This window comes from Xiphophorus maculatus, chromosome 7, assembly GCF_002775205.1.
Source record: "Xiphophorus maculatus strain JP 163 A chromosome 7, X_maculatus-5.0-male, whole genome shotgun sequence".
In the NCBI taxonomy this organism is placed as follows: Eukaryota; Metazoa; Chordata; class Actinopteri; order Cyprinodontiformes; family Poeciliidae; genus Xiphophorus; species Xiphophorus maculatus.
In genome coordinates this window covers 15644416-15670897 of record NC_036449.1, presented here as the reverse complement: position 1 = coordinate 15670897, position 26482 = coordinate 15644416, and the positions used below count along the sequence as shown (strand labels likewise).

Sequence of the window (26482 nt, the reverse complement as noted above, 5' to 3'; positions counted from 1 at the left end):
CAAAAAGTTTACCAATGAAAGAAATAGCAGATAAAAAAATTCAGATGTAATTAAATTAAATTTAAGACACATGACAAAAACAAAATTTAAATCTAAACTTTTTAAAGGCAAAAAATTGAAATGCTTGAACTGAAGATTTTTAGGACCCGAGAGAAACCCTGTAAAAGTAATAGCAATGTCTCAACAAAAAGACAATTCCTATGCATTTGAACTTGTATAGAATATTGTGTTAGGTACTCTATATTCTGGTAGCAAAGTTTCTCCTCAGGTTCTGCAGAGGTCACTTGCTGCTCAGTGATGCCCAGCAAAAACATTTTCTCCATAGTTCATGTTAGCATCTTTTGAGTTACAAATCTAATTTTTTAAGTAATTTTCATGTAAAACCATATGTAAATAAAAAAACAAAGGCAGCAGGATTTTAGCATGACTTCAACAAATGAGCACAGTTGACAAAGGCACTATGATTCCCCAGCTGTTTTTCCCAACACTCCTCTCACCCCTCTTCACATAAATCACAAATCACACCATTACATTATAAACCTCCAAATTATTTCTAGATGATTAACAGATACATAAATATGACCGTACCCAGCAGGACCATCGCCCCGGCACCTCCTTCAGCACCAACAGCAATGTCAGCAGCAGCACTTTGGTTTTTCTCCTCCACAGACACCAGACCTGAATTCTTCAGCGCTGACAAATATTTGTCGTAGTTCTTTTTAGCATACAAATTGTCTTCTTTGCCTGAAACAGTAAATAAAAACAGTAACTCTTAATGTAATTGACGGATAAAAAAACAAAACATCTATATTAAATGAAAGGCATTTTAGTCGTGTATCTTTTTGTGGGGGTAGAGAAATTTTAGAGCACAAAATCTCTCAGCTGAACGTTTCAGGAGTTTTACCATTTAACATGAGTGAATCACATAATTTCAAATGAATTACTTGCTTGAGAAACAAACAAATAAAGTTAAATGAAGGTGCATGGAATCTAAAGATCCACTATGCTCAAAGCCAAATCAGTTACCCATGCTGAGCTCCTTGTACGTTTGCTGATTGGTCAAGATCTTTGTCAATACGGTCCTCATTGCTCCTCCCATCTTTGTGAGCTCCTCCAAAAACGTGATCTGAGGCTCCAGCTGTTGAAGAACCTTCTGCAGATCTCTCTCCGCTGACGTTTCTGGCAAACAGAGATAAGCAGCATACGTCACAAGATCCAGCGTTTTCTGAACCACTTGTAGATGCAAACTACGATTGTGTAATGCCCAGATTATGTATGCATAATGAACGCTGTTTTGTAATTATTTTTCAACTAGAGAAACACAGCTTTTATTTTATAAAGTGGAAGACTTCTTTTTTTTTTACCAGGATAAAAACTCATAAAGCTGGATTATAAAAACTCACAAAAATCTAATTTACAACAGTGTCCACAGCTAGACAGCAGCAGAGCCAGACAGAAGGGAGACAATTTTAACATCTGTGCAATATTAAGAACCAATTAAAATTACAATATTAGATCAAATTATTCTGAATAAATTAATTACTTCAGGGGTGTTAAATCTGAAAGCTAAGAAAGTTTTCCCATATGCCAATAGTTTGCTCAAGATCAAACTGTTTTCACCTGGTTCAATGTATCCATCTCTCAGATACTGAATGATGCACAGGATGAAGCGAGGAAGAACCATCTCAGACATCAAGAGAAGATCTCGGGGTATGGAGGGAACATTTTCCCCGGTTCTTAACCTATGCCGTCTGCAAAACCTGTCAATGAAGAAAAATACAAAGATAAATAAATGATACATAAACTTAAAAAAAAACATTGGCAAAAAAGAAGCATTTTCCACAGTCATTCTTTCATGTTTGCACATTTGTTTTTAATCTCTTGATTATTGAAAGCCAGTGTAATTAAAATGATTTTGAACAAATATGACAACAATGTAAATGGATTTGCAGTTATTATCCAACCACATAACTTTGTACGATTATTAAAATGGTTCCTCTTGTCCAAAAGCTGCTGAATAAACAAGTATTTACCAATTAAATGTTAAATGACATTTATGTTGCTAACTTAGCTGCGATTCATGGATGAAATTATATTTAACTAATCAGACTTGCACTCATTCATATTAGCATATATTTTATTTTAACTATGAAGTCCAATGCCATAACAGCCAATAGTGTTACTAAGTATTAATAACTTACATTTAAGACCTTTTAAAGAACATAAATGCACACTTACATATTAATGAAAATATAATCACTTCACGTATGCATAACTTACTCAATAACTATTATTATTCACTTAATATGTGTTAAATATTTTTCAAACAAAACCTTGTAAAATAAAATATACTCTTCTGACAAAGTAGCTGGTATTGAATACCGAAACATAAATGCCTTGATTTTAATTCCCTAAACTGGGAACGTTGAACTTAAATGTATTTATACACTGTCAAGTCAAGGACAAAATTTAATCCTGGCTTCTTACAGATGAGTAATTGAAGAAAGATATACGAATAAGGAAAAATTCACAAATTTAAGAGCCAATATGGAATGTCTGTATGTATTAAAGACTTCTCAACCTAAAATTGGGATTATTACATATTAGAGTTTCTAAGCCCCTGCAATTACTTCTATAAGATTTTAACTGAAAAAGAAAGTTACAGATTCTGATCTCCCTAAGAACAATAATGCACAAGACACAAAATGTGCTACAGGTAAGCAAAAAAAAAAAAAAAGAATTACAAAATTATCATCATTTGTACATGAAAGAATGCATGTAGTATAAAATAAATTCTAATCTTATTTTCATTAACCCTAAAAAAAATTGCATCAAAGTATATATTGATAGTTGATGCTTTTATAAGATAAAAATTGTTCGAATTCTTAGTTTTAAGCAACTTAATAAATAAACAAAAACAAAAATCATATTTTCAAGTATTTGAACTGTCCGATCCAAGCCAATCTGGGTGATTCTGATTAATCATCAATTTTTTTTAGGTGTATATGTACTAACATTCACCCAAAACTCCAAAAATTTGATTGATAAAAAAATCCTACAAAATGTAAAATCAGTTTGTTTAAAGTTTGTACTCTACTAAAAAAAGATTTGTTTTTTTGTATTGTTTGCCCTGTACAATTTGACCCATAGTAAACAAAGATTAGGACATACCTTCCTTAAGTTGCTTAAGACTGTAATGACATAAGCAAGTCAGTCACCAGAAAATTTCTTTCAAGGAAGATAACCACATAATTATTTAGACCCAAATGAAGAAGAATGCTATATTTTTACAAGCAGAACTATACATCTGCTTTACATAGGCATCACTACAAATTTACCTGGGCAATAGATATAATCTCAAAGACAGTTACTGGTATCAAGGCATCTCGATATTGTTTCAAAAGTATTCAAAGGCACTACATTTTTAAATCATATTCCTAGAGTTCTGTCATTTTATTGAAAATTCAAAGAAAGTGCCAGAGTGACTTGAGCTTAAGATGGTCGAAGCACACAGTAGCACAACAAGTCCCCTTCTCCACCTGTTGCTATGCACTGACAGTGAACTGTCTGAAAGAAACCTACAACACTTTTCGTCTAACAAGGTAATTTTGTCTTGTGTATGTCATGTGCTGACTTTGTGTTGCATTTATCATGTAGCTGTTAATGTCTAAATGAATGAAAATTAAAGACAGATAGACTTATACTTATACATAACAGTAATAAATACAAGTCACTTGTAAGTTAGATGGAAATGTTTCAGTTTCTATAAATACTTTTTAAGTAAAGAGTGAAATCGAAACAAGTTGCATTTATTGTGCCAATTATTGCTGAGACAATAATGATTAAGCCGGTTTTTGTTTTGTTTTGGTTCAGTCTCATGTATTTTACATTTTTAATACACATGCTTCATTATCTGTAAATACACAACAAGGGCATATTCAGTATATATTTAATTATTTAAAGTGTCTACATTTCATTTTGAAAATTGCAATAAATGCACAAACTTATTGTAAAGAATAAAACGTTTTGTTTACAGAATTTGTTCCACGTAAAAATATGTTAAAATATTTCAATTAACCACATGTTAAAAAAATATTATAAGGTTTTGAGATACATTAAAGAAACAATGGTATTTTTTCTAAATGATCTGTGTGCATTTTAAGTATTTTTTATTAAAATTATAGCTACACCTGTCATTTTAATATTGGGATTTTTTTTTAATCTTCTTTTATGGCAAACCATTTTCTTTGAAACAATCTTTCTAATATAAATTTTGTCTGAGGTAAGGTCCTTTTAACAATGACAACAAGTTTTATCATTGAGAGATTACATTGACCACTATCACTGATTTACGACATTTACTTAAAAGCAGTTCCTAGTTTGACAGAAGAAATAATCTAGTTTAGTCACCTGTTTATGTTATATCTAAGCAGTAACTATTTGGTTAAAAAAGAGATAAACAGACTAGCTGCTGCTAAATAATATTACAGTCATGTTTAGGCAGTAAAAGTTACCTGCCTAGTCTAGGGAGCTTCGACACTACAGACTGGCAATAATTCATAAAATCTCCGACATAACAGCACAAAACAGCGACACGGAAAGCCCTGACAGAAAGATTTGATCAGCTAGGTTGGCTCACTTTCACAGCAACACCTGTCAGAACGATTCCTGCTAGCCCATTAGCGTGAGCAGCTAAGACTCACCCACTGTCTCGCATGACATTACTGTCTCCACAGTCACAGGCCCCACCAGCCTGGCTCCTGAACATGTTGAAATCGTGGCCCGTGTGGTCTCCGTTATTAAAACACTCAGCACACAGTGACATGCACGGAGAGATGCCGCAGGTCCGACATCGGTATGCCACGAAATTAGCCGTCCAAACCAGTCCGCACAGAGTCGCGTTGTCATAGGAGCGGACGGTTTTACAGAACTCCTCGAAACCTTCGCCTCCCGCGATCAGACATTTACACCAGTCCAGGGCTTCTGTGTCCGCAGCTGGTTTCTCGGGATTCAGCACCGCGTCGAGCAGGTCCTGAAGTTGTCGGAGTCCCGAGCTGTTGTCAGTCCGGGTTAAGTCTGCCTTCAAGTGGGCGGCAGTAGCTCTCTTGTCCCGGCGTAGCAGCGACGCCGCCATCATGCACTCTGGCTTGTTGTCCACAAATGTATTTTTGTTATCTTGTTTCCATATTCTCGGACTTTCTCGCGATACCGGAAGCTAAACTGATACACAAAAAAAACACTGTTACAAGCAAGCGATTTTCTTGTAGCACATTATGTTCTGTTTTCTGCTACTGCAACAACACTATTTGTTTGCGAATTTTTAAACAGATAAGCCTGGCGCGAATTATTTGTGTAACTAGTTCAGTTTATGCACAGTCATCTTAGTCCTGTTTTGTTTGAGCGTTTCTAGGCAACTGATAGTTTGGGACCGTCCCACCCTGCTCAAAGTCTTGCCAGTTCACGGATTAACCTTATGTATAATGAGAATGCATTTTGATTGTATAATTATCAACACAAGGTGACCAATAATAAGTGTGCACACCCTCTCTTAACTGGGTTGGGTTCAGCATTAGATGTGAGGGTATTTTCTGGATTATACGGTAAATAATTTTTCATATTTAAAGTCCCCTTACATAATGTGCCATACCAGAATTCCAGGTGTAGTTGGAAATTTTATTTCTTTTAATCCATCCATCTTCTATACTCTGTTTTCTTTGCAGGGTATAGAGGACTCTGCCAAAGGCAAAAAAAAAAAAAAAACCCAAAAAACTATTTCTTTGTCAGTGTATAATCAAACTTTTTAACATCCATCCAACTGATCCTTGTAGGGTGATGGGGGGCCAGTGGCCATCTTCATCTTCATTGGGCGAGAAGCTAGGGTACACTAAAATGAAACATGAAGACAAACATACAGCATTTATAAATTATAAGGAAGTACCAGAAAGGCATAGGGAAACATTGGGAAAGAAAACTTTATTACACGCTTTAGAATGGATCACATAGGTGTTACATGTTTATTCATCTGCTGATGGATAAACCAGAAAGGTATATCCATCAGCATAAACCTTTCTGCTTATGCTGATGGATAAACGATGGAGACGATAGATGAACATTCATCAGCTGATGCATAAACATTCAGCAGGTTTGAGTGATCATTGTAGGTGCAAGGATTTGTCAGCAGGCTTTTATGGAATCGATATGCATATGAACGAGATTTCCAGACTTTAAGAAGCATCAAACCAGATAAAGTTGAATTACACAACGGGAAATTTTGTATAGCAAATTCTTACAATAAAAGGCAAAGTTATGTCATTTAGTTTGTCATCAACACCTAGTTTGTAATTTTCTGATAATTTCCCGTCCACACTCCATTGCAGTAGGCGGCGGTAAGGCATCTTGTAGTTGACCTGCAATACGCCAGAAAATATCAGAAGAAAACTAAGAAAAAGCAGAAAAATCAGCTTGTAGTTCTATTTTTCACCCCTGGAGGGCTGCAGAACGCAATGTTGTATCAAAACTGGATGAACTAGAAGAAGAAGCAGCAGAAGAAGAAGAAGAATCATTCTCGGGTTTGTTTTTGGTTTATGAGCGCCAGTGTGAGGATGAACATGCGGGTTACCTTAAAAGCTTACTGTTGCTGCCTGTAATTCAGACCTATTTGACTCAATGTTTTCTCTCGGTGTTGCTACATTGCTGTGGAAAAACCACAGTATCACGAAATGAAGCTGAAGGAGTTGGAAAGCTGCCTGCAGCAGGTAGACACATTTGAGGAGCCAAAAATCCTCTTGGAGCAGTATCCAACCAGCCCTCACATTGCAGGTGAGTTGGTGAGCATCGGAGCAGGTGTTCGCAGACTGAATATATCTAAAAATAAACAATTATATTGTTTCCCTTTGTCCCCACAGCATGCATGCTTTACACGATTCACAACACGTTTGATGACATTGAGGGTAAACTGGTGGCAGATTTCGGCTGTGGTTGCGGAGTCCTCAGCATCGGGGCTGCCATGCTGGACGCAGGGTGAGAGAAAGATCCCCGTGTGACAGTCCTTCCTGTTGAGCAGCTTTCTGATGTTTTTGTTCTAAACAGGTTGTGCGTCGGTTTTGAAATCGACGAGGACGCACTAGAGATATTCAGAAGGAATGCAGAAGAATTTGAACTCTCTAACGTGGATCTGCTCCAGTGTGATTTATGCCACCTGGAAGCAGAGGCTTATGGCCAAAAGTTTGACACTGTTATAATGAATCCACCGTTTGGTACAAAACACAACCAAGGTGAGTTTAACTCGACAAAGAAGTTACTGGTAATTTCGTTTTATTAATTAGAAATTGATTGTAAAGGGCTGGGAAAAGTACTTGATTTCCTTTTCATTTGCATTTTTTGCACACTACAGATGATCAAAGACATGTTAATATCACACAAAGATAACTAAAGTAAATACAAAAATATGTTTTCTACTAATGATCAAATCCAATGTGGGAAGAAAAAAAAATCTAAACACCCCTGGTTATATAGGCAAAAACTAATCACCTTCATCCTTACATCATGAACTATAATCAACTACAATTTATCAGTCTGGAAAGGATTAGTTAACCCCTCAAAGCAATTTTTAGCATTCAGGAAGGCAAACTTTATCAGCAACAACATTGACAAAGGCATCCATAATTTGCTTGTATCACATGAGTTCAATAAGGATTTTTTTTAAATACTCTATTTTGGCTGCATGTTTCATACAAATCTGCTATACAGTAGGTGAGTTCATGTTAAAAGTATTTACAGTTTTTACTGTTTATTCAAGGGATGGACATGAAGTTCCTCCGCGCTGCTTTAACCATGTCAAAGAAGGCGGTTTACTCGCTTCATAAAACATCAACACGAGAGGTAAGCTCCAGATTGTGATTCTGATCCTTGTTTAGACAAACTGACAGACTGCAACATATGGAAAAGTCCAAAATAATTCATACCCATGGTTGGAAGATAGACTCATAAAAAAAATTACATGTGAAATGAATACCGTTTCCAGTAAAAAAATAAAATAAAATGCTGGTATTACTAGCCCAATTTCCCATAAATCCTATGTTAAATGGAGGATTTAAGATGGAGCTGTTTGAGACTCAGTCTTACTAAATCAGTTTAGAGATCCTTTAAAGTTTGAATTGAATATTTTAACTCATCTGATGTGATGCCAACATGCTTGACTGCATGTGATTACAGCACATACAAAAGAAGGCTAATGACTGGGGAGTGAAGATGGAAGTCATTGCAGGTTAGTAAGACAATTCAATCCTTTCTAATCAAAGGAATATTAAAACCCTAATTGTGTTTGTTCATAGAACTGAGGTATGATTTGCCGGCTTCCTACCGCTTCCACAAGAAGAAGTCGGTAAGTTCATTAACAATATGCAATATCGTGCACTTCAGATTCAAAACAAAATTTTATTTTATAAACATTTAATTTGCTACTGGAATATTCAAACTTAAAAAAATTCATGACACAATCGCATCACTCCATGTATTAAATCTACAAAATAAAATAAGAAACAACCAATGGCACACTAATTCTAGGTATCACTCAGATGAAATTAGACCGTCAAGGTTACATTGATTTGTGCTCAAATTAAAACACTTTCCGATAAGAAAAGGAAACATACAAATAAGAGGCAAAAGATAAAGGGCTTAAAAGGCTGAAAACTGACTCCAAGTTTTCCAAATGATTTTTCAGGTTGACATCCAGGTGGACTTTCTACGATTCTCCAAAACCTGAATATATTTACTGGAATGGGTTCTAAGTTGCCTCTGCATTTTTCACCGTTTGTAAAATAAATGTGTGTGCTAAAGAAAAAACTCTGGATGTCGTCTCCACATTATGAGCCGTTTTCAGTTTTGGAAACTTTCGCTGGAGGACCGTCGGCGTCTTCAAGCTCTCTCTTTGGGGCTACAGGTGCTGCAAGAAAAACAGGATACATTGAATCATCTGAAATGTTTTAGAATGAGGACGCTGCTGCTGAGAATATGTAGTGCCATGCAAAGCATTTATTATCTATTACATTTTGTACTTTTGTGTATTTTATTGGGACTTTATGTGATAGATCAACACAATGTAGCACAATTGTTAATTGGAAAGAAAAATGTACATACTTTTAATACTATAAAGAAACTTAACTCAAAATAAAATTCATTGCTTTTAGTGGTCTCACATTTAGTAAACTGAGTCCAGTTGCGCTCTGGAAATCTCAGGGATTTTCATCTGAACTAACAGCAGCATGAATATAAATAAAGAGCAGTGGGAACGCTCATGGCTAGGAACCTTTATTTCTGGTTGGATATTTGGTGTAGGTCCTCTTTAGTCTAAATAGAGCAGTTGGTGTTTGCTCACACAACTATTATGGACCATCAATTTAACCTTTCAACCGGGGATGTTTTTTCTTGATTCTTCCACAAGAAAGATAAATCGCACAGTGTGTAAATGTATAACACGCTAAATAAATTTGTTTTTAAAGTATGTATTTTCTTTCCACTTCACAACTTTGTTTTAAAGTGTCACAGAGAATATAATGAAATTTTGGGCTCCTGTATGTTATATCAATATTTACACTTACCTTCCTCACCCTCGTTGTCATCCTCATTATCACTATCAAATTTTGTTTTCTTTCCCTGGAAGTGAGTCCTGCCTTGATCTCTGCCACCTCTTCCCCTTCGGCCTCCTCTTCCTCTGCCGCCGGATCTTCCTCTCCCACCTGTTTTAACCAGACCCAACCTATCAGCACTTAAGAGTATCTTTGCTACTGTTGCGCAAGAATGTGATGCCTGGAGGCAAAAACGTACCTCTGCCTTTTGATCGATTGTACGATTCCTGTTGGGCTTCAATGATCTTCTTCAGCATCTCTTTCTCGTCGTCTCCCTCCAGTACCTGCCATGTAACGCTGCTGCCCTTCATTTTCAGCTCCCCTTCGTTTGCCTCTTTGGCTTTCTCAAAGGCTTCTTTTGCGTTCCCGTCAAACAGAAGCGTACCCTTTATGTGAGCAATAACAACATTTTAAAAAAGTCTTCCACTGCTCTCCTGTTCACATTTTTTCTGTAAAAATTTACTTTTCAGACTCAACTTCAGAGTCTTGTACAGCAAAAATTTCAAGAGCAGTTGGAAGTAAAGAAATTTAGGAAACACGAGAGAAAAGGAGGCCAGATAAGGACACATAGACATAAGCAAAGAAGGAACAGGGAAGGTAGACAAAGGAATGATGGACAGAGGTCAGAAAATAAGGATTATAGACGAGGAGAGGAAAGTGAAGAAATGACAGATGTAAAGAAAGAAGGGACAGACAAAAAGAAGAAATTAAAGGACAAAGGAAGAGAATAAAGTCTGAAAGTACATGTTTTCCATGTTCTTCTTTGCTTTTTCCATAATGTTCCAGACCTGAATAATGAGGAAATAAAACTCCATACTTTTGCAGACTGTATAGGAATCCTTGCAGACAACATACCTCGTTGGCTCCTCTTGTGAAGTCAACCCACTTTATCCTTCCGTGCCCAGAGAACACGGCATGGAAGTCCTCTCTTGAAACATTTTTGAGCTCTCCAGAAAACTTCAACAAACATCCAGTCTGTTCATCCAGAAGCAAACCCTGCAAATCATAATTACGTATCTCAATAAAAACAATCCAAAAGCAGAAATGAAGCTTCATGAACACATGGTTGAGAAACCTTACCATTTCTTTATCCTCAGCGTTTTTCTGCTGCTCATGTTTGTCTCTGTAAAATGTTTAGATAAGAAGGTGGATCAGATATTTTCAACAAAATTTCTGATAGAAAAGGCCAAGTCCTGTCAACTCACTGCTTTGCTTTAGCTTTTGTCTCTGCTTTGTAGTTTTTCCTCTCTTCTGCCTTCTTTGCATGGTAGACTTCCCTGAAAGAAGTGAAAGAACAATCCAAGCATAATTATAAATGGGACATCATGTGGTGTTAAACACTTTTTATCCAGCTTCCTAAATCTTGGAAAGTATGAATTTTGCTTTTAGCATTTGTCATGTCGAAACAAGGAAATAACTGAAGCATGGAAAAGACTTACTGTTTTTATAAGATAATCAAACTTGCAAAAAAATACTGGTGAAATTAAGAGTCCTTTCTCTGTTACTTCTATCCAAAGCAAGAAAATAATTTTAATTTGTTATAATAGTTTATGAACCTGTTCTAGTTTTATGTGCATAACAATGCTATTTTGTCACCAGCCTGTTCACGAAAAGCAACCGAGCTCACCTGGACAAGACGAGCATCTCGTTGTCTTTATATGTTTTCACATCGGTCCGTTCCAGGAACTGCTTCGCTGATTCCTCTGTTTCAAAGCAGATGAACACGGATCCCTGCAAAAGACACGAATGAAATCAATATTTATTTAAAATCCTCCAACCTTTTAACCACTAAAACTAGTACGTGATGCTTTTCTTCTACCTTGAACAGCCGATGGACATTTTTTCTCATCTGAACGCTCTCTATGCTGCCTTTCTCGTTCAGCCACTCTAGAACCTCATCAAGAGTTGTTTCAAGAGGAAAACCTTTCTGTAAAAGAAAAAGCACCATTAACAATAATGCTAGAAATAAAGGAAAGAAATTACCAGATTGGAGTATTCCGGTCGTCTCTGGTATCACTTTTTTTTTTTAATAAAATGCTCAAGGAAAAAACAAACAACTCCACACAATGAGCCATGGATGACCTAACCTGAATCAAATTCAAAAGTTGTTGCGTCATAGCAATCAGGGTTCCTGGATATTTTCTAAACTTTCCAAACTTTTTCACACTCAATTTTCCATAACCTCTCAGTTCTTTATGTTTATTGCAAATTTAAGACATGGTAGGCAGACTTCAAAACTGCAGAAATACAGGAACAATAACAAAGGGTAGGAACCCTCTGGATTTACAACACTGACAACAGGCTGCTAAAGTAAATTGTTGTTTTTTGTAGATATGAGTGAAAAAATTGTTTATCTGAAGCAGATGGCACCAGTATCTTGAACATAATAAACAAATGTGTATGAAACTTACAATGTACACAGATCTGTGTTTCACTGCGTCTTTGTATTCGTCATTCAGTTCTGGTAAGGGTTTATCTGGAGACCTCCTTATTTTTGTCTTGTCCTCACTGATCTCCAAGAGGCCAGACTTTGATTTCTGGAGTGCTGAAATGACGACGCTGCTCTCTGTAGTTAAAGCTTTCAGTCTGAAAGAGGACGAGGTGAAGAAATGGTGTTTAAATTGTTCAGACAGATAAAAGTTGTACAACTCAACAATGCAATTAAAGTAATCTAAATATTGACTAGCAAGATAGTCCAATTACCAATTTTAACCAGTAGGATTTTGTCAAACTGTGAGACTGTTTTAGTTCTGAAAGTCTCACAGGGTATTATTACCTTACTACAAATTTGCATTCTCCGATTAACCCCTGACTTACTCCTGGTACACCTAGCTTTCAACCCTGTGCCACATTAAAGGCTATTTCTATTCTATTCTGCATTTATGGCCACCCAGTCATGATGAGGACACTTCAGATGAATAGAAATACCAGATCTGAACAGAGATTTTGCCACTACATTTCTACAAAGAGCCAAGTATAAAAGAAACAAAAAAAATTTTGTAGATTTTGGTGGACACTCCTTGTGATTGTTTTTTTTTAATCTCTTCAAACGTCAGTATTTCAATCCAGTACCATGCATCTGAACAGCATCAGCATCACTGATGCTGTATTGAACAAATACAGCATCAATGATGTTGTATTTGTTCCAATATTCAAAAGGAATATGAAGAATACAGTAATATGAAACCCAATGCAACCCCAAAGCATCATGACCTCATATCATTCCCTCACTGCGATATTTATTGATTTGCTGGGGTTGAATTTCTAAACCACTGGATGTAACTTACGTTTTTATAACAATCCTCAACTCACATAAATGTTATTTGATTACAAAAGGATTAGCTGATATCTATATGAAGTTTCACAAGGTAAAGAAAAATCAAACAAACCTGTTGAATTTAAGCATGGTCTCCAGCATCACCCAACCATCATCAAGCTGCAGCTGCTCTTTCAGAAACTTGTCTCTTGGAAGGTTGTGATCCCCAAAGTAATACTAGGTGAAAATAAGACATGTTTATGCCTGAATGTATGTATATATATATATAAAATAACAGGATTACATTCTTAAGTCAGAATTACCTCTACTTGACGAGCCACTTTCATCTCAATGGGAGACATCTCTCCTTGGTTTTCAGCCATCCTTCTCTGCAGAAATCAGTAATATAGTCAATCGGCTGTTTTATGGTGCACTATGTTGTTAAATCTGTTAAATCAGATAACTTATTAATTCTTTCAGAACCTGCAAATGTTCAAGTGATGTCCCCCTTGTTACTTGCCTTCCTGCTAGGCAATATTTTAATACAATAAAGCTTTCCCCCAGCTTTAAAAAACATGTCATGTTCCACAATCTATAGCAGGGGTGGGCACTCCCGGTCCTCGAGGGCCGGTGTCCTGCAACTCTTAGATGTCTCCCTGGTCCAACACACCTGAATCCAACAGCTGAATCTCCTCCTAAGTGCAGTCAAGTTCTCCAGAGTCCTGTTAACGACCTCATTATTTGACTCAGGTGTGTTGAAGTAGAGATGCATCTAAAAGTTGCAGGACACCGGCCCTCGAGGACCAGGAGTGCCCACCCCTGATCTATAGTGATCTTATGCCATGGGTGCTGTTCTGTGCTATTGAGACAAAATTTTGCTCCTGACTGGGATTAATAAAATATTAATTTCTCTTGTTTAAAATTCACCATCCTTAAATCTGAGAAAAGGAGAACCACTTTAATAGAAAAATGTAGTTTTTTGGGTAAGAGAGTTTTTTAGGAAGCCCTTAGTCCAGTGGTCTCAAACTCCAGTCCTCCAGGTCCAGCTTCCTGAAGCTTTTACTGCTTCAGCACACCTGGCTTCAATATTATCTCATTAGCAGAGCTCTGCAGCGCTTGACTGCATGTTAGTGAGGCAGTTTCACCATGTAATTCAAGTATGTAGGTTAAGGGACAGATCAGTTCAGACCACTGCTTTAGTACTTTAAATATCATTGTATTTTATGACTGAAGAACAGGGCACACTGTATAGAATTCACATTCTTTAGTGACCCTAGACATGACACCTTTATGATTTGAAATCATGACTCAAACACACAAATTACTGCAACATTACTGTTAAGCATTGTACTGGTGATTTGAGTAGCCATCAACACTTTCCTTCCCTTATGAGTATCTCAATACTGACATTGCAATGAGGATTGGGATTTGACATACTGTGTAGCTCTCATAGTTTTATATATTGTTTCTACAAAGTTTGAATGATAAAACTTGGAGAACTGCACAGGTTGGAACAGTCACAATTGTAATATATATATAATCAAACTATTAGAAAGCTGAAAATGTATTAATAGTTCATTTTTGTGTATCTGCTGTGTCTTTTCAAACTCCCGTCGGCTTATCTGAATCTTCAGTTTCCTGGAAGGGAAAACATCTTAAACTAATTTGAATAATTAACTGAGCTTACTGTACTGTTTGATAAGTAGGATCAATTGGGTGTGACTGAACTGAAAAAACTTTTTGTAAAGTGCCATAAGATGACGTGTTGTAAAGTGGAGCTATATAAATAAACTGAACAGAATTATACATTTTAATATTCTTTTTAAATTAAAAATTTCATACAAATTCCATATGATGCATTTCCAGAAACTGTACTTAAATGTATTCTTTAAACCATTCAGATCTGAGCCTTTGTTTTCAGAATTTTGTGTGTTTTTCTAGAGCTTTGATCCGCATGAGTTTCACCTAAACTGTAAATTGAACGCATTAAATCTGTTATGCTAGTGTGTGCAAATGAAAATAATTGCTCACGTCATAGTACAAGGCCAAATTTATTAGGAATTGGGCAAACACATTTTTGTTTACATTATTTGACTCAAATGATCATAAAACAAGAGGAGGAGATTAACATTTCTTAGACAACTCAATCACCCTAGATAGTCTGATGATATATGAGAACAGCTTATACAGAGGCAGTCAGATAGCTTGAAGTGGCTAACCATCCTGTTAGCTTAGCTTTTATTCAGCAGCTTTGGATATTCAAACATTTCAGGCATTAATGCACAGCCAGCTAAGTTAGAATATTTTTACGTTATAGTGATGCTCATTTAGTTAAATGACACTTTAGTCCGTAAAGTTAGCACAGCTTCCCTATCTGCAAGCTTCCATAAGCAGCATACAATTCACCGACGCACATCATAAAATCCTCCTCTGTACCTCTAAAATCCATAAGCTAGTAAACGACAATACGAGCAGCACATTAGAGATTTCTCAGTACGATTAAATTAGGTACTTACGTTATGCTGTGTGTAAGTAAATCGCACTTTAAGCTCTAAAACACCAAAAGTCCTCACTACACTGCGCGCACGTTGTTCAACTGCGTGTTACGGAAAGTGTCAAGGGTCAAAAAGCGTTACCATCGCATTTTCTTTCCAGGTCAAAATGCTGCAATTCAGTATAAAACCAGCAGGCGGTGGGGTAGTACTGTCTAACTGCACGGCATGGTGGGGTTCACCAGCGTTTTAGTTTCAATGAACAAATTAATGGTTGGTTTTATTGATATTGATAATTATACAAAAATATAACAAGTGAGGCAAGAAAATAATTCAGTTCAATTAAATTTATCAACTCACAGTCACAACAAATGTTGTGTCAAGATAATTCACAAGGCAAACAGGCATAATTCATATCTATTTATATTGAATCCAATTTAATCTAAATATATTTAAAAGCAATCCAGTCTAGTCCAGAACAATATATTCATGCAGTCAGGTTCAAATCTAATAGCACACTAATTCCATACATTTATAACACCGAACAGTCAAAGTAAGTTGTTTTTTAAGACCAGTGGTAGAAATGTATTCGGAAGTCTGACATTGCAGCATTTTCCCTGTTTCAAGCATGAAAGTGATGACTTGAAAAACAAATCAGTTCTACTTAATATTCTTTCAATTACACATTTCTGATATTTACAGAGTTAGTAAATAATATGCATTTAAATTGAAACAAATGATAGGATTAAATAAATTTTCACTTTTTCCTAATCCGTTTCCAGCAAATAGTGGTACGCTTATTGTTATGTTCTCAGTTGTGTATGCACGAGGAAGTGGGTGTGAATTTTTTTTATTTTCTGTCACCAAGATTCTTCCTTTTCCATCTGTTGATGGTTATTTTTAAATACCTTAAGCCTGATTAAAAGACATCCCAAAAAATCAGTAAACCTATATTGAAACAACTGGAAATGAAAAACAAAAAAATAAACAAAACAAGGTGTCCTCTTGTGCATGGAGGGTGTTGTGTTAAGGAGAAATGCGCTGAATGTTTATGGAAATCACCCATTCAAACAGAGTTTAGCAGTTCAAAAGAGTGAAGTAATTTATTTAGTTAAATTGCAGTGGAAGTGCAGTCCTGCTATTAAAAGTGGATTTCTGTCTAAACTTTTAAAACCCTTAAAAATTAATTAAAACCTTTCAACAATTGTTAAAAGACAACTACAATACTCATTGAGAGACCCCTGAGATTTTCATATATCACTTTGGCAAATGTAACCTGAACAGCTTAACAGATCATTTTTCAAACTCTAGTGAATGCTGTGAATAGACAATTCCATCTATTTTGTAAAATAAATTACATAAAAATGTGAAAAACGTCAATGGACGCTATGAACACATACACAACCATGTGACCTGGCGGGGCTGGGCAGGGTCCCTACCATCTCCCACGAGTCCAGCTCAGGGTCATATTTCTCAATGCTCTGTAAGTACGTTCCCTTTGAGTAGGAGTAACCCCCTGTTACATAAATACACCCACTTATCACCACAGCCCCGCACTCCATCCTCCTCTCCTTCATCACTGATATGGGCCGCCATTCGTCGCTCTCTGTGTCATAGCAATCTGCAACGGTCGTCTGTCCGCCGACCAAATACAGCTTGTTGTGGAGAGACACAGAACAAAGGCCATACTCTGAAAACAGAAGATTCAAACACAAGTAATAAGCTCTGAACAAATCAATGCTCCTTTTCTGTCCCCTTCGATTACCCTTACCTGGATGTGGACTTAGTGTTACAATGCTCCATTCATTGACGTCTGGTCTGTAGACTTGCACTTTCTCATAGATGCAGCTTCCTCTGTATCCATAATGGCCTCCAGTCACGTAGATTTTTTCTCCCATTACGCATGCAGTGGCATTTCCTACACCTTGAAAACAAAACAGGGATGATAAGGATCACCTGATCTCATGTCTGCTTAAAAAGTTGTTGACTGAAGTTTGTGTTGATTGATTTTTCTGGATGGATCAGTGTTGGTTTTTCTCTAAAATATTCTGAGGTAAACATGAGGCTTTGTGAGTGTTAGATGTCCAGCTGTAAGTTTACTTTGTTTGTTGGAGAACAGTAATCAACAGAGAGCATCATGAAGATGAAGGAACATAAGGTCAGGGATAAATGTAGGAAGTTTAAAGCTGGACTAAACAATATTGCAAGCCTTCTATAATCTGAAAATGTAAGTGAATGTCACACAGCTGCAAAGAAATGTATATTTTACCTAAACTGAAAGGCTGGGCAAGGACTGAATGTCCAGTTTACAGTTTTGCCATAAGCTATGTAGGGGGTAGATCAGACATGCAGATGAACACCTTCAGACATGAAGATGATGTGCTTTAGTCATCATTCAAAGCACAATGTGTGGCAGAAAACTAACACTGGAAGCTGCCCATAGAAGATATGACAGATTTACCTTCCAGCAGGAAAACAATCCACTGCAGAACAAACAGTGCATGTGTCCAGACATAAATGTAGTTGAGAATATGTTGCAATACTTGACAATTACAAACTTGGGGTTGGTTGTCTTTTTTGACCATATGCCCCTTCATGCCTTCAGGGTTAAACCGTAAATATTTTCAGGTATCAAGTAACTTGTGTTTTAAAGTGCATACTTCATATCATGTTATATTTGATCTTGCATACAAATGTCCAACATTTGCATGCAAGATCTGCAGTATTTTTTTTTATATCTTTAATAGATAGTAATCCAAATTAAATGTAACGCATTTCAGTTTTTCTTCCTGTTAAATTGTTGTACCTTGGATCATTTTGGCCACTGGAAACCATCTCTTTTTCAAAGGATCATAAAATTCAGTCTCTTGCTCTGGAGCTCCTCCTCTGTAGCCTCCGATGGTGTAAACACAGCCATGTAGAGCCACTGAGCAGTGGTAGTACCTGGCAGTAATCATGGGACAACTCTCTGTCCATTCATCATAGTCACAGTTATAAACTGAAACAGTGTCCAGTGCTTCAACAGTGTTAGTCCTGTATCCACCAGTCACGTAGATGTTTGCACCAAGCAGGCTGACGCTGTAGCTCTCTCTTCCAGGGTCAGGCATGTCTTTCCCCTGCACCCACGTATTGCTGACAGGATCCCAGATGTGCACTTCACACAGAGGGTGCCAGTAGTATCCTCCAATGATGTACATACTGGGGGAAATTTTTCTGCTTGGAGGGATCTCCTTGCCATTTGACCTCATCGCCTGAACAATCGTGGATTTTAACTTTCCATCGTTTTTTGTTAGATATTGCCTGTGCACCTCCAAGGAAGTGTTGAAGTAAATGTGATCCATACTCAGGTGGATAGAGTGGAGCAGGTCTGACACGCAGTGAACCCGACTATCCAAGTCATGGGACACCCACCTGACCACACCATCTATCAGCGTCTCATCTCCCTGCACAGTGAGGCTCTGATCCGCCAGAACAGACCTGATCTTCTCATGGTCCAACTCCAAGAACTCCTCCTGCTCCACGAGCTCCGGGAACCTGCTCAGCATCACTCTGTGGGCCTCCCTCTGCAGCCTGGGGCACTGATGGAGCTCAGCAAAGGTGTGCATGCCCAGGCAGTTGTCCACCTCCAGGAGGCGGATGAGGAACTCCTCGCAGGCCTGCTTGACCCTGCTGAACTGCAGGAGGTCCGCAGCCTCCAGCAGGCTCTGCACGTTGCTCTCGGTGACGCGCACCCGGGCTGTGTAGACGTAGTCCAGCAGGGAGCCCAGCACAGCGCAGTCCACGCCGCTCAGCTTGATGACGCTGTCGGACCTCTCCCTCATGTCGGCCGTGAACATGACTTTGAAATAGGAGCTGCGGGCCGCCAGCAGCGCTCTGTGGCAGTGGAACACCTGACCGGACTCGCCACACTGCAGGGTCACGTCGGTGAACAGGCCGCGCATGTAGAAATGCCTGAGAGCCTCCAGGAGCTCCGCAGCATGCTCCCCGTCACAGAAGTCATATGTGTAGATCTCGTTTTTATTAGACATTATATCTAGAAAAAAAGAAGAAGAAAACCCGTAGGCTAAGAAAACATGGCAAGCAATTTAATGCAACATTTTTCATGCTTAAAATACAGTGAACGCGTGCGTACCTTATATATTTCCATAGATGTTTGTTCCCCACCGACGCTCCTCTAAGCGCTCCTCTCCAAAACACATGAACCTCAATTTAGCTCAGGACTGTCGTAGGCAGCTCGATCCTATTTTGGTATTTGTGTGCAGCAGCAGTAGCGAGAGCCACCCCCTCCTCCTCCTTTCTGCGCTCTAGTGTCCAGATCCTTGACAAAGCCAGTCCGGCACTCAGAGGAATCACCCTGAGCCGTTATTTTCCTCCCAGAGCCTAAATATAACCCCGGCCCACGGTCTCGTGACGCGCTCACGGACCGCGCATTAGCAGCAACCACGCAGACGGAGATCCACGCACAGAATACAAATCAGACACAAATGAGCAGCGCATTTTAAAACGACACCAGAGGAGCCGAGTGATCTGCGTGCCCCATTCATGATTTACCCCACCAAGTCTTCCCGTTGCCATGGTACTCTGAATGTGGTATTCCAGTGCGACGGAGGCTTTAACCTAATCCTGACGTGGATTAGCGGGACAATAATGCTCTGTATTCCCTGAAGGACAAATTTTCACACAGGATTAGATAAACATATTTATTTACCCTTTGGACTCCAGTAAATTATGACCCAATATGCTTTAAAATAAGCATTATAGGCTCTGACGCAAGTGCTGAAAATGTGGGAAGATTTTTTTCTTTTTAACCCGTTTTATCTCTTAGACTAACTGAAAATTAGGGGTTGTTTTTGCTGGTGTGACTATGCAGAACACTGTGGTGAGTCGGTCAGAACTCCAAAGAACGCAGAGTCGTACTCCAGGTGATTCAACTCGTACTTGCGGTTTATTTAGGTAATTGTGTGTGGTTCCTGAAATTAAACAACAATACAGCGTCAATGTCTGAATAAACTGACTGAAGTAGCATCACACATACTGCATAACTGCACATTTCTACATAAATACACGACACAAACAAAATCCACCGTGTATAACTCTCAAGTGTGCACGTGAACAGAGCATGCTATTAATTAAGGGTAAAACTAAAATACTCTGCTAAATAAACAATATTATTAATATGTAACATCACTTACTTGTATTTCCACGCACACACATCAAGGAGTAACAATAAACGGCAAACAGCAAGTTAAAATAAACAAAATGCGAACATAAACTATACTCTCTTTCACTCTACTCTTTTTTTTCTCTTTCTTCGTCTGCATGCTGCAGCTGCTCTAAGCCCCGCCCCTTAAAGGCTCAGCATGGCAGTTTGTTACACAGCCTTTTCCACAGCCGCCCCTGTATTCACCTGTGAATACGAATATCAAGAAAAAGGCTGAATAAAAGGAGGTGATTAATCATCATTAGGCAGGGCAGGTAGGCTGACAAGCCTTGCCACGGGTCGAATGTAAGTTCGTCCCTTTACAGTCACTTCAGCAGATCTGATCCGGGTGTCTGGTCCAGGAAAAACTTGAGAGACTTTACCCACAGGCCAGAGGGCTCGCGGAAACTGGTTGTCCACGATCATAACCACATCTCCTACTTGTAGATTTGCTGATTCAGTCTGCCACTTCTGGCGGGCTTGGAGTCCTGGCAGGTAGTACTTCAGAAAGTTCTGCCAGAAATGGTCGGCTAAAATCTGGCTGTGCCTCCATCTTCTCCTCCCAAGAATCTCCGGGCTGTCATAGATGACTTGCGGCAGCGAAGCATCCCGCCGTCCCATGATGAGATAGTTAGGGGTCACTGGGTCAGGATCTGCTACTTCGGATGAGATGTAACCTAGGGGTTTTGAATTAAGCATCCCCTCGATTTCGATCAGAACGGTGTGCAGCACCTCTTCAGTGACGATTTGGGCTCCAATGATGACTTGAAGAGCAGTCTTTAGCGAGCGAATTTCACGCTCCCAGCAACCTCCAAAGTGTGGGGAACCAGGGGGATTGAAAATGAACTTGATTTGCTGGCAAGCTAGCTGCTCTTTGAGGTCAGGGTGAAGAGCTTGAAATGCTTCCTGCAGCTCACGTTCTCCTCCTCTGAAGTTTGTCCCCTGGTCACAGAGGATCTCCTTGGGTTTCCCACGCCTGGCTACAAAGCGTCTCAGAGCCATTAAGAAAGCATCTGTGTCCATACTCGGGATCAAATCAAGGTGCACTGCTCTTGTAGTTAGACATTTAAACAATATTCCCCACCTTTTCTCATGACTGCGTCGGATCTTGATGGTGTATGGCCCAAAACAATCCACCCCCGTGGAATAAAATGCCGGCTTGAATAGACGCAGTCTGGCTGGAGGGAGATCCGCCATCCGGGGTGGGTTAGGTTGACCTTTCCACCTCTTGCACTCAGCGCAGAATCTCTGATGGCGGCGTACTGCTTCACGTCCACGTAGCACCCAATATCTCCTTCTGATCTCAGCGAACACCCTTTCTGGCCCAGGATGTTGAAGCTTCCTATCATAATCTTGTATGATGAGTTGGGTCAGAGCGTGTCTGGGGTCCAGAACAATAGGGTGAACTTCATCTACAGCCAGGTCAGGATTCCGGCGTAGACGGCCTCCTACTCTGATGAGCCCTGTTTTTTCATCAAACTCAGGTGCAAGTAAAAGAAGACAACTAGATTTGGCAATAGGTTTACCGGCCATTAGCAGGGTGATTTCCTCCAAGAATGATTCCCTTTGGGCTCGTTGTAGAGCTTCCATCTCAGCAGCAGCATAGGAATCAGCAGTGATAGGGTGGTTGGGGTCAGCCGCCCCGTGAAGGTGATGTACGATGGCCTCCAAGTAGCTGTCCCAAGTTTGGTGCTGGCGTGGATCTGGAACACTGGAGCTGGACACAGTTAGACAAACAGCTTGTCGTTTCAGCTCACCTTCAGGATTACTCTGGGGTGGAGGTGATAGGTCAGGCCAGTAACCTGGAGCTAGTTTCAGGAATTCAGGTCCATCGGTCCATCTACTGCCTTTGCAGATGTCTTGGATAGTGAGGCCACGAGTAATATCATCTGCTGGGTTGTCTCTTGAGGGCACATATCTCCACGTGGAAGCTTCCGTCATATCTTGTATTTCTGCCACACGAGTGCCCACAAAAACCTTGTATCTGCAGGAGTCTGAACCCAACCAGGTTAGGACTGTGGCTGAGTCAGACCACAAGGTACAGCTGCGTATGGGAAGAGTTAACTCAGAGCTGACGACTTTGCAGAGCTGAGCACCTGTTAGAGCGGCACACAACTCTAACCGAGGAACAGATTGCTGCTTCTTTGGAGCAACACGAGATCGAGCTGCAAGGAAGGCAACCTCGACTTCTCCTTCTGGACTCTCTGTTCTGAGATAAGCCACTGATCCATATGCCTGTTCAGAGGCATCACAGAATACATGGATATCTCTCATACAGTTGGGCTGGTCTAATCTGTGACTAGTGTAGCACCTAGGCAGTGTGATCTTGTGCAACTGTTCCAGCTCTGCTTCCCATGCATGCCACTTCTGCAGCAGCTCCTCAGGGAGTTGTGGGTCATCCCAATCCCTCTGCTTCTCCCACAGGTGGCGTACAATAACTTTGGCTCGGGTAGTATAAGGCACTATGTAGCCAAGAGGATCATACTGGCTAGCTAAAACTCTATAGATGTTCCTCATAGTAGCCACTGAGCAATCGATTCGTCTGTGTTTGTAAGTGAGGGTGTCAGACTTACAGTTCCAGTGTAGCCCAAGGGCTGGCTCTTGGATGTCGGACTGACCTTGACTGAGCCACAGCTCACAACTGGATGACCTGAGGTCTGGAGGAAGATGGCAGATAACATCTGGATTATTACTGGCCCACTGCCTCAACTCGAATCCCCCATCGGCCAGAAGGTGGCGCAGTTTGTTAATGAGTGTCTTGGCGGCTATTGGACATGTGAGACTCTGTAAGCAGTTGTCCACGTAGAAGGACTTGTTAATGGCAACACGAACATCTTCTTCTGGTTGGCTGTGGTCTATGACGTGTTTCTGCAACGCGAACGTTGCGCAACAAGGGCTGCAAGTAGTTCCAAATGGAAGTACTTGCCACTCGTAGACATCAGGGGGCTTGTCTCGGTTCATGTCCCGCCACAGAAACCGAAGCAGGGGTCGATCTGCCGGTAGGAGCCTCACTTGGTGGAACATGCCACGAATATCGCTGCTGAAGGCCACAGCATGTTCCCTGAAACGTAGGAGCACCGCTAGCAAGGCAGGGCCGAGAGTGGGACCTGGTAAGAGGAGTTGATTTAGGTTGTAACCTTGATGTTGGAATGAACAGTTGTACACCACCCGGTTCTTCCCATTATGTTGAACCATGTGATGGGGTATATACCAAGCTTCACCAATGGTGTCAGACTGATGGTCCACCAACTTCACTACATATCCAGATTCTACAAGCTTCTCAATCTCCATCTGATAAGCAGCAGCTTGTTCTGGCGACTTGGCTAGGCGCTTCTCTGTGCTTCTCAGGAGAGGCAACACTGCTTCTGGTGTGGAGTTCAGTAGAGGCATGTTCTTGATTCGAAGAAGGGGTGTGGCATAACGCTCAACACCACTGACATTGACTCTCACAGTCTGTTTTTGCAGGAGCCCGACTGCTTCGTGATCTTGTCGTGACCTAACTGCTAACTTCTCACTGCGGTAAGGGAGCACATCCATCTGCCATAACTTCTCTACACAGGAGAACAGCTCTGTGGGTGATGATGTAGACGTGAAGAGACAGTGACTCACATTCGTGATGGATTCCATGGCTTGTGCTGGTCCCTGTAGTGTCCAACCGAGGAGAGTCTTCACTGCTGCTGGCCCACCAGGTGATCCCAGTCTGACTGGCTCCACAGGTGTTATGAGGTGCGTGTAATCGGCGCCAATCAGCAACATGGGGCGGACTCTGTTTAAAGGAGGAAGAGGCAAACCTGACAAATGTTTGTACTTCTCCTGGAGTGAGACAACTGGATGGGAATGCTCTGCTAAACTCAGTTGCTCGGCTGTAAAGGCATTCTGGATGCTGTACACTTTGTCAGGGTTGGCTGCTGGGGAAATTGTGAAAGACACAGCCGCCCCGTGGAGCTTCTCCACTTCTTGTCTGACTGTACGAAGAGCTAACACCTCTTTGCTTCCTTTAAGGCCCAACTGTTTGGCAGCAGGCTGAAGCAGGATTGTCCGCTCAGAGCCATCGTCTAAGACGGCATACGTCTCAAGGGACTTGTCACCATTTCTCAGGACTACCTTACTGATCTTCAGTAGCACCTTGCAGTTGTAAACTGGTCGGTCAACATACATGACTTTATTGGCAGAGTTAACAAGGCAACTTTCTGCTGAAGGTGAAACTGATGTTGGTTCCTCCTCTGCTCTCTCATTCACCTCATGCAGCACTAGCAGATGTCTCCTACCACAGGTTTTGCAGGGAGCTTTAAGTGTACACTTTGCCGCTTGGTGATTACGTCCACAACGCCAACACTTATTATTCGTTTTAATCCATGTCACCTTCTGTTCTTTGCTCAAGGTCTTAAAGTTAGAACAGTTGTTCAGGAAGTGCTTGTCGTTGTCACAATAGGGACAGTAAGCCGTAAACTTCTCTATTCCCTTTGACTTGTTGACAACATATCCAGGTGTAGGTGGTGCTGCTACACTATTTGATCCAGATACCTTCTCAGTACCCAGGAGGATAGTAGCAGTCTTACTTGAGAGTTTGGAAGTGCGCTTGGTATCAGGCTTCTTGTTAAACGACTCCTCTCTCCTCGGGGGCTTCATGCTGTCTTCCTGAACTTCCAGCTCATATTCTAGCCAATCAGCAAAGTCAATGAGGGTAGGAATGGCTACTCTCAGGGGATGGATAAATCTCTTAAAGCTGGCATTGAGGTCATAGGGAAGTTTACTTAAGAGTCTTGAAACATGAGAGCCACAGACTAACTCGATTTGACCTCTCTGCCCCAGTTGTTCCAACATGCCTACTAGTGACCGCACGTTGAGGGCAAACAGACGAAAGCTCTTCACATCACCACAGCGTATATTTGGACCATCCATTAACTCTGCAATCCGTTGCACTGCAAGCTTGTGGGGCTGTCCATACATCTTCGTGAGAGCCAACATTGTATCAGTGTAAGGTTGCCTTGAGTTGCAGTAGGAGTCTGCTACAAGTGAAGCTTCTTCACACTGGAGATGATCAGTGAGGATCTGGTATTTGTATCTTTCAGTAGCATCGCCTGGTAATAGATTCTCTAAGGCAATCTTCATGCGTGCAAACTCTCTGGGATCTGGTGATGTAAATCTGGGGATAGTGGGCTTTGGCCCCCTGTATGTGGTCTCTCTCTGTGGCTCATTAAAGCTGGGAACTTGGACAAATGAAGAATCTCTATGTGAATAGGAAGGTGCGCTCTGCTGTGGTGTGTCTGCGTAATATAGGCTATGAGGCAGACCACCAGATGTTTGGGAAACTCTAGGATTAGTGAAATCTAATGGCAGGTTTCTTCGGGAGCTGAATGTTGGATATTGTAGCTGCTGGTATGCTGGAGAATTGGTAGGGGGTTGGTAAGGTCCATAACCACCGCTGTACACACTTTGAGGTGGAGGAGGTGGGAACAGAGACTGATGGGCGGCTGGCTGGGACTGTAAAGCAACCATCAGGCTCTGAAACTGTTTACGAAGCTCAGCGTTTTCTTGGCGCATCTCTTCGAGAGCAGCACTAAACTCTGGAACTTGGCTGGTCTGCTGCTCCCCGGTGACTTGCTCCATAGATTGACAAAGCTCTCGTTCTTGCTCCATATCATCCCTCAAATCCATCATGTCGAAGCTCTGGCTAATGGGTGGTGATGGAGATCTGGCAGTTGGACGCTCTAGTCCGCTTTGCTCATCTGATGGTTCCCCTGCAGCTGCTGTCCGGGATCTACTATGAGCTCCAGGTCCACTTAGGTCATAATCTGACAGGTATGAAGGAACTGACATTCGTCGTTTGGGTCGAGTGTCCAATGCCTTTGACTCTGAATTCTGCATCTTTTAAACAGTAGTCTGCTATCCGGCTCGAAGGACCATT

General features: G+C 40.3%; 5 protein-coding genes across 7 annotated transcripts in view; 1 reads left to right on the top strand and 4 right to left on the bottom strand.

The window, feature by feature from the left end:
- Positions 1-5171, bottom strand: part of ubr3 (ubiquitin protein ligase E3 component n-recognin 3 (putative)) — a 40146-nt gene extending 34975 nt beyond the window's left edge. For both annotated transcript variants that reach the window (XM_014468875.2, XM_023336982.1), the window contains exons 1-4: positions 4704-5171; positions 1621-1760; positions 1027-1179; positions 589-744 (exon numbers count right to left, since the gene is read on the bottom strand). In XM_014468875.2, coding sequence (XP_014324361.1) covers positions 589-744; positions 1027-1179; positions 1621-1760; positions 4704-5137 — 883 coding nt within the window. In that variant the 5' untranslated portion in view covers positions 5138-5171. The remainder of the gene's footprint in view (positions 1-588; positions 745-1026; positions 1180-1620; positions 1761-4703) is intronic.
- A 1366-nt stretch (positions 5172-6537) lies between these two features.
- On the top strand, positions 6538-8815 carry mettl5 (methyltransferase like 5). Its single transcript, XM_005799340.3, has 7 exons — positions 6538-6819; positions 6906-7020; positions 7090-7274; positions 7799-7881; positions 8215-8266; positions 8334-8383; positions 8723-8815. The coding sequence occupies exons 1-7, from the start codon at positions 6720-6722 to the stop codon at positions 8762-8764; spliced, it is 627 nt and encodes a 208-aa protein (XP_005799397.1). The 5' UTR covers positions 6538-6719; the 3' UTR covers positions 8765-8815.
- On the bottom strand, positions 8417-15575 carry ssb (Sjogren syndrome antigen B). The gene is made up of 12 exons (XM_005799341.3): positions 15399-15575; positions 13206-13271; positions 13016-13119; positions 12038-12212; positions 11446-11553; positions 11254-11357; positions 10832-10903; positions 10707-10749; positions 10482-10622; positions 9826-10012; positions 9600-9737; positions 8417-8944 (listed from the first exon to the last, which is right to left on the bottom strand). The coding sequence occupies exons 2-12, from the start codon at positions 13263-13265 to the stop codon at positions 8865-8867; spliced, it is 1212 nt and encodes a 403-aa protein (XP_005799398.1). The 5' UTR covers positions 13266-13271; positions 15399-15575; the 3' UTR covers positions 8417-8864.
- An 875-nt stretch (positions 15576-16450) lies between these two features.
- On the bottom strand, positions 16451-20014 carry klhl23 (kelch like family member 23). Of its 2 annotated transcripts, XM_005799394.3 has the most exons (4): positions 19507-20013; positions 18181-19407; positions 17146-17298; positions 16451-17064 (listed from the first exon to the last, which is right to left on the bottom strand). In XM_005799394.3, the coding sequence occupies exons 2-4, from the start codon at positions 19400-19402 to the stop codon at positions 16751-16753; spliced, it is 1689 nt and encodes a 562-aa protein (XP_005799451.1). In that variant the 5' UTR covers positions 19403-19407; positions 19507-20013; the 3' UTR covers positions 16451-16750. The 2 variants fall into 2 exon arrangements, with proteins under 2 accessions (XP_005799451.1, XP_023192769.1); XM_023337001.1 differs by having other exon boundaries at positions 16451-17298; positions 19507-20014.
- Positions 20015-20156: 142 nt separating this feature from the next.
- On the bottom strand, positions 20157-26465 carry LOC111609313. Its single transcript, XM_023336980.1, has 2 exons — positions 20567-26465; positions 20157-20344 (listed from the first exon to the last, which is right to left on the bottom strand). The coding sequence occupies exon 1, from the start codon at positions 26440-26442 to the stop codon at positions 20827-20829; it is 5616 nt and encodes a 1871-aa protein (XP_023192748.1). The 5' UTR covers positions 26443-26465; the 3' UTR covers positions 20157-20344; positions 20567-20826.
- Between the last annotated feature and the right edge of the window lie 17 nt (positions 26466-26482).

Excerpts from the sequence above, each read along its gene's own strand:
- mettl5 (XM_005799340.3), top strand. The coding sequence starts at position 6,720 with ATGAAGCTGAAGGAGTTGGAAAGCTGCCTGCAGCAGGTAGACACATTT. Across the intron at positions 7,882-8,214 it reads ATAAAACATCAACACGAGAG|CACATACAAAAGAAGGCTAA; the intron begins GTAAGCTCCAGA and ends ATGTGATTACAG. Across the intron at positions 8,267-8,333 it reads GAAGATGGAAGTCATTGCAG|AACTGAGGTATGATTTGCCG; the intron begins GTTAGTAAGACA and ends GTTTGTTCATAG.
- LOC111609313 (XM_023336980.1), bottom strand. The coding sequence starts at position 26,442 with ATGCAGAATTCAGAGTCAAAGGCATTGGACACTCGACCCAAACGACGA.
- ssb (XM_005799341.3), bottom strand. The coding sequence starts at position 13,265 with ATGGCTGAAAACCAAGGAGAGATGTCTCCCATTGAGATGAAAGTGGCT. Across the intron at positions 10,904-11,253 it reads GAGATGCTCGTCTTGTCCAG|GGAAGTCTACCATGCAAAGA; the intron begins GTGAGCTCGGTT and ends CACTTCTTTCAG. Across the intron at positions 10,623-10,706 it reads ACGCTGAGGATAAAGAAATG|GGTTTGCTTCTGGATGAACA; the intron begins GTAAGGTTTCTC and ends TATGATTTGCAG.
- klhl23 (XM_023337001.1), bottom strand. The coding sequence starts at position 19,402 with ATGTCTAATAAAAACGAGATCTACACATATGACTTCTGTGACGGGGAG. Across the intron at positions 17,299-18,180 it reads AGTGGCCAAAATGATCCAAG|GTGTAGGAAATGCCACTGCA; the intron begins GTACAACAATTT and ends TTTGTTTTCAAG.